This window comes from Vanessa cardui, chromosome 10 (assembly GCF_905220365.1).
Source record: "Vanessa cardui chromosome 10, ilVanCard2.1, whole genome shotgun sequence".
Classification (NCBI taxonomy): domain Eukaryota; kingdom Metazoa; phylum Arthropoda; class Insecta; order Lepidoptera; family Nymphalidae; genus Vanessa; species Vanessa cardui.
Window position 1 is genome coordinate 463,615 of NC_061132.1, and position 7,370 is coordinate 470,984.

The following is a 7,370-nucleotide window of genomic DNA, read 5'->3' on the forward strand; positions in this document are numbered from 1 at the left end:
TCACTTTAATGTTTCGCACGCTCCGTCTGCATCCTTTTACAAGCTGAGTATTTTTAAATATATTTTTTTATTATAAATTCATTCTTATGTGTGTTAAGGTACTTCTTCTTTTATTTAATTATTTTTTAATAATTTGAGATCTTATTTTAACATAAAGTATTTACTATTTTATTATTACTTTATATATTTAATATTATGACTGACTGACTATCAACGCACAGTCTAAGTAATGAACCTCAATAATATAATTAAAGTTTGAAGATGACAAGTCAACGCTTCAGAGCCTTAACTTAATCCAATTGACCCTTAGAAAGGACCAATATTTTAAGCACAATAAAACAAATTGATATATTTAAGCATCATCAAATCAAATCAAATCAGCATCAAAATAAAACTATTTTTTAAAAAATTGGTTTGTTTTTTTATTTACATTTGTCCCTTCCGCGGTGCCCTGACAAAGGGCCCGGTGTCTTGTTTAACCTTTTTCAACGTAACTAAATCTTATTATACCTCCGTCAGCTGCAGGGTCAGATATTTATTTATTTTATTTGTTTCTTCAACAATGTATACAATGATTGTCATAGTATAATATAACAAAATATGTTAAATTATAAACGAACTTTAAACTTACATTTATGGAAATCATGCGAGCTAGCTGGCCACTGGATAAAAAGTCGTCCACCGACCACTGACACCACCATGGTGGTACCACTTTAAAACATGAGCCTATAATTACTATTTCACCTTTTAAAGCTACGTCACGAATACTTACCACCCAGAGATTGTTTTTCCCATGAGCGTTATCATTACAAAGTCAAAGTCGCTTACCGCTGTCTGCCTCTATGCTTAGATCTTTAAAATCACACGACGAATATTGATGTGGCTTTTTTTAATAGATAGATTGATTCAAGAAAAAGGTTAATATGTAAAATACACGCACAACCTAGTCGAGAAACACGTGCGAAGCCAGGGCGGGTAATTTTGAATCTGAATTTGCGTAATTAGCTAAATGCCCTATTAATTAAATTAAGTATTTAATTTATCAGTACGTATAGTTTACAAAACACGTTGGAACTTAAAATGGGCAAATTGGATGAATTTGTTTGGATGACTCTTAGTTAGTGAATAAAATTTTGTATTTTAATAAATGAGGTAATATTTCCCTCGTGTATTGTAAGCCTTAATACAGCCTCTAAAACAAATTAACGATTGTTAATAACCCTAAAACCTTATCTCTCTTATATTTACAATATACTTTTATATAGGTTAAGGTTGTGTTACATTATCATCGTCCAAAATAATGTTTATCAGACGTCGTAATATAATCATTGCCTTAATTTAAAAGATAAATCTTAGGGTCGATTTGTATCTCGTAATTTGTTTCAAATTTGATACTCAGTGTAATTCCATTTCCAAGTTTTGTTGACGCTGTTGTCGTAGACCGGTGATATTGGAGGCTTCGACGGCTCCGGGATCTGCGAAACAAATTAAAAAATTGTTTTGTTTTTCTGAGCTATATAAATTAGTGAAATAAATAAACATCACAAATCAAAGTATTATTGTTTATTTACGAATTAGCTTTATTTCTTAGTCTTGTTTGTCAAACAAAATTTAGATATAAAAGAATCCATTGTTACTCTTTTTATAAATTAATTTACTTAGGTATTTTAATTAAATACAATTATATTTTCTTCTTTCTTCTTAACTTGTGACTATTATTATTGAATATAAGTTGAAGTACGCAGGTTCACTCAGCTTAGAAAGAGACAGAGATACTTTCTTATATGTATAGTATAGTACTAGTTATCGCCCGTGACTTTGCTGGCGTTTTAGAGGTTAGCTTTTCATGTGTTAGTCAAAAAAAGTAATCTATGTCCTTCCTTAGAGTTCAAATATGCTTCATACCAAATATCATTAAAATCGGTTTAGTCAAAGAGCGATAGATAGACAGACAGAGTTACTTTCACATTTAAAGTTATTCATTTTGGGATATTTACCATTTATTATGTACACTCGACACTCGATCCCGTGTTTTGCAGACGAAACTCACCGTATCGATTCGCGAATTTTTTATTATATATTATATATATATAGTGACAATGGTAAGGGTGAAAGTGACAATAGTAGTGGTGATCGGTGTTTACGCAGCAAACGTATGGGAAAGGAGGTAGTTCGATACGGACACTTCTAATTCACTTCATTATCAACATCTACCCGCAAACTGCAGTATCATCAACAAGACATTCGTAAATAATGATAAAATATCGAGCTTCACCGAACAAAAATAAAAAACATGGTAAATGTCCCGTAATGAATAACTTTAATAATAAAAATAACCATGTTCATTTAAAATCTTATACTTTCACATTTATAATATAAGTATAGATAGTTGAACCCGGCCCGAGGTTTGTATCCAAGATCTTGGGATTCAACCAGCAAGACAGACAATATTAATAATTCGTTGTGTCCGATTCGATGTTCACGTTAATTGTGATATTAATTTACCTGAATGCTCTGCCCCGGGTCATCTATCCCCCGGGGCTGGGGTACAAGGTTCAACGGCTCGTAGGCATCTGACACCCCACTGTCGGGAGAGTCGGGGGACTCCATTGAATTGACGTAGCCTTGAGGACCCCTGCTCTTGTGCACGCAATAGTCGCCAGTAAATGGATTCTGATAAGCCACTACAGTTCTGTAAGGAAGATTAACTTTTTAAAATTTATTTCGTATCCTTAATGTTTTATTCACAAAAAAAAAAAATTTCAAAAACTGAGTGGCACATATATATCTCTTTGATAAACTAACATAATGAATGTTTAAGATCAATATTAATTTTATGCTCGAAACTATCTCAATTGCTTATTACTGATATTATTATTTTTTGGTTCTCTAATTATACCTGGGACTTTAGTCAACAGATTGACTATGTCACCCCCGTAGAAGCAAAACACAACATCATAACACAATAGTCAAAATCAAACCAACTTAACATCTAATTAACTTAATATCACATCACTAATATAATACATCGATAGCCTATTTTATATAAGGTGTTAATCACTTATATAATAATATAATACATCAATATTCTGTTTTATATAAGGTGTTAAAATCGAAAAGGTAAACTTCTATTCACACATTTTAAATAATAGCTTAGCTTCTTTTGATGTTGGTACCGTGGACAAACTATTACATATACCCTATATTAATAAATGAAAATTAGCCTTATAATGTTATTTGTCAAATAAGTTATATGTAGAATTAAACGTTTTTAAAAAGATAAAAGTTAAAAAAAATTACAACAACAACAGCAGCCTGTAAATGTTTAAGGCTAAGGGCTCCTCGCCCTTTTGAGAAAGTTCTGTTTAAAAAGACTACTGTTAGCTGATTTGTTATTTACTTTTGTAATGATAAAATGAGCCAATGTGGCCCAGTGGTTAGAGTACGTATATCTTAATTAGCGATCACGGGTTCAAGCCCAGACAAACGCTACTGAATTTCCAATCGTAATTTGTGTTTATAATTCATATCTACTTGAGTAATTGTATCGTATTTGTATCAGAACCACATCGGAGTAGTGTAAAAACTTTCCTTTACACAAAGATAATACTATCTTTTCTAATAAAATACACTAAGTTAGTTTATGTACGTAATTTATTTCAGTTATTTTAATAGTTAGTAACCTCGTGTATTTCTGATCAGTCTGAAGGTTGCCTGATAGGATCCCCTCAGGCTTACTGCCTTTGTATCAATTAATAACAATAACAATATCCGCCTTTTGTATCAATTAAAAATAATTTAGCCAATTAAGTGTTTTAAATAAAATAAATACTTTTTTTCAAAAAATTTCGTTGTAAATGATTTCACAGCAAAACTAAATAAGAATATGAGTCTCTAATATCAACTATTACACACATACACAACCAAATACACACTTACATATTTACTTAAGCGTGTATGTATTTAACATTATTATCGGTTATTTTCGAGTTAGTAGAAGCTTAACCCCAAGTTTGTGGAGTTGCAACCCTTGTCTTGCAACCGTCAAAAAGGATTGCATACGCCTTTAACACTATAACTCTGTAGTTGCTGTACTTACAGAAAACGTTAAAAAAGGGTAGATTTCTCAAAATGTGACATTTCGATGTACTATTTCGTTAATTATCAAATCGATTTGTAGTTATTTAACAATAGATAACACTTTTCGCAAACTCGATGAATTATTTCAGCACCTAAGGCTACATCGTACTCTAAGTAATTACTTTTCGTTACATTTTTTTTTATTATTATAATCGTAACTATTTTTATGTGAACAGAATGATCTCTTTTTAAATCGACATTAGCCACCGAATAAACAAAGGATAAATAAAAAAAATTACCTGTTGCCTGTAAAGTCGGTATACGGGCGAAAGTTTTACGTGACAACGACTTTGAGTGGTAAAATAATTTTAATGTGAATATTCATTCGTATAGTAGGAAGAAGGATGAAATAATAGTAACAATTTAAAACATTTATTTAATTAAATTCAAAAACAACGACTTTTTATGTCTGTCTCTCTCGCTCTTAGGCGGGCTAACCATGCCCTAATGGAAGGGACGCGTGCCTCTCACTCGCTCTCATTGTGAGCGCATAACGTGAGCGGAGCGTAACGCAGTTTCTTGAAGTGTCACCCGGCAAACCAATTTATAAGACGTTGTCACGTCAAAATAATTACGATTTTAAGCCATAACGCATTAAAATACCTTATTTAATTTATAATAATAATACTTAATATCAAACCTCAGCTGTTCATTAACCCCTCCCTCCTTTTTGTGCGAGAAGAGAACCTTGGTGGGGCGCAAGAGTATTGCTACCTGAAAGTATTCATTTGTTGTAGTATATAAAGTTATGTATAAAGGATGGATATACATATAAAGGGTATATAATTGATATAATATAATATAATGTTTTTTTTGCATAAAACAACAGCCTGTAAATTCTCACAGCTGGGCTGAAGGCCTCCTCTCCCTTTGAGGAGAAGGTTTGGAATATATTCCACCACGCTGTTCCAATGCGGGTTGGTGGAATACACGTGTGGCAGAGTTTCTATGAAATTTGCCACATGCAGGTTTCCTCACGATGTTTTCCTTCACAGATGAGCACGAGATGAATTATAAAGACAAATTAAGCACATGAATCAGCGGTGCTTGCCTGGGTTTGAACCCACAATCATCGGTTAAGATACACGTGTTCTAACCACTGGGCCATCTCGACTCTTTTTTTGCATACTAAATTTGAAATTAATTTTTATTAAATAATAATTCCTAAACAGAGGTGTTTTAAATTGATGTGTTCAATCCGAGCAAGCATCGGTATTACTAATAAAAACTCGTATTGGACGGTAAACATAGTGAAGATTCTGGACTTAATGTCATCTCTTAAGGCCTGGAGTACTGGCTCACTTACCTATCAAGCCTGAAAATAACAACATTAAGTATTGTTGCTTATAAGTATATTTTGAGTAAACGTTTGCGAAAAACTATTTAATAATTAAAGTAATAATATTTGCAATTCCTTTCGTGAAACTTAAAGAATCTCACTGTTTTTTTAATATTTCAATAAAATAAAAGCATGTTCAATATACGTATCGCAAATAGACACTTTCATTCCTTAATTAAATGTATTTAAAAGCATTAAATGTATTAATAGGGGAAGAGTTCAAGTTGTTTTTCTTTACCCAAATGTTTTGTATTTACTTGGAAACTGAAGTCGATGTCAAGCCGAACGTAGGTTTATTTACTGCTTGACTTAGCAATAGAAAACAATTCATTTATGAACTACTTACTTTATAGACAAACGCGTTGTTGTTTGTGACGCGAAGTTTTTTTTTTATTTCACATTGATAAATGAAACCGTTTAACAAAAATTCAGTAAGTTTTAAAGTTTAACTCTATGCCAATATATTGTGACCCTTAATTTATCATACGATTATATTGAGAAGATTTATAATCAAAGCTTAAAATAAAATTTAAAAATTGGACCCTGTCACTCATATTGGATAAACATATTTATTAATAGATATGAATACAATTCATAATTTAAGAAAACCTATTAAAAATAGAGTAAAATTAATTAAAGCAAGCCTTTCGCTATAAGAACTAATATATTTCGCATTCCATACATGTTTTTGAGGCATACATCTTACCTATAAAAACCAGCAGATGCTTGACATTAAAACATATAAAATAATAATACTCGACTAGGTATACAGACACCATGGAAAGAACGAAATACTCTAATAAATATTCATTTAAATATATTATAAGGTCGTGTGCTTTGACCTTTGCATTGTCTCCAGTGGTTAAAACGCTTGCCTCTAAACCTGTATTATTCGGGACTCGGATTCAAACCCGAGTAAGCACTCAAACTTAATAATATTATATACAAAGATTTTGAATAATAACATACAATGTAACATATTTATAAAATAGTTATTAATGTATTATAGTAAGTAAAATTCTCTTTTCAGTAAATTTTATGTATTTATATTAAATAATGAATGGAGTTCAAATATTTAAACGATAATTAAAAATCGATGTAGATTTTATTATTAACTAGCAACTGGCCTCGGCTTTGCACATGGGCGACATATTTACGAAAAATATTTATTATTTACATCCTATATAGCTTTTTACCAAAGTAAAAAAAATAATCATTAGTTCTGGAGATTATAACAAAGAGATTTATTTATCTCTTTATAAAATTAGTATAGAAGTATTAGTGGCTATTAGCTCAAGGATCGAAGATATAAATCATAGGTTACCTGTCCACTGCGTTGAAGGCTATGCACGCGATACACGCAGTAGCCACACGTGAATATGAGAAGCAGGAACTGAAATATATATAGCTATAATACACTTAAAATAGTAAATAGCTATAATTATTTGACGTGGTCGAGTTGTGTATACATCAGTTCTCATGGGTACGTCAATCCGAGGTCCCAGATTAGATTCCTGGCAATAATTTTTTTGTGTTGTCTTCGGTCTGAGTGCTTGTAGTACCATCTTTACTTCTGATTTTCCATAACACAAGTGCTTTAGCTACTTACATTATGTGATGTTGTCCAATATATATTCATTTATTTATATTATATTTTACTTTATGTTATATACTTTACCATATACTCATTCATTCTACAAAACCGAATCTCCATAGGGAGCCAACAAGATCAATAGAACTAGTATAGTCCACCAGTATATTATTTTGAAATACTGCCAACTACAACTAACGCCCTCTAGTTGATATAGAAATAAAAAAACAACAACACTAACTCAAAATATGATATGCATTTCTTTATATTGCCTGTCAAAGATATTGTCACTCACACTCG

The 7,370-nt window shown here is 31.4% G+C and overlaps 1 protein-coding gene across 1 annotated transcript; it reads right to left on the reverse strand.

Moving 5' to 3' along the window:
• Nucleotides 1-1,175: 1,175 nt before the first annotated feature.
• LOC124533040 lies at nt 1,176-7,044 on the reverse strand. The gene is made up of 5 exons (XM_047108209.1): nt 6,967-7,044; nt 6,804-6,872; nt 4,781-4,854; nt 2,506-2,692; nt 1,176-1,475 (listed from the first exon to the last, which is right to left on the reverse strand). Exons 1-5 carry the CDS (start codon nt 7,042-7,044, stop codon nt 1,383-1,385), a joined length of 501 nt encoding a protein of 166 aa, XP_046964165.1. The 3' UTR covers nt 1,176-1,382.
• Nucleotides 7,045-7,370: the final 326 nt, after the last annotated feature.

Coding starts and splice junctions, on each gene's coding strand:
- LOC124533040 (XM_047108209.1), bottom strand. CDS start 7,044: ATGGTACTACAAGCACTCAGACCGAAGACAACACAAAAAAATTATTGC. Junction 6,873..6,966: donor ATCTGGGACCTCGGATTGAC/GTACCCATGAGA, acceptor TATATATTTCAG/TTCCTGCTTCTCATATTCAC. Junction 2,693..4,780: donor GGGGTTAATGAACAGCTGAG/GTTTGATATTAA, acceptor TCTTCCTTACAG/AACTGTAGTGGCTTATCAGA.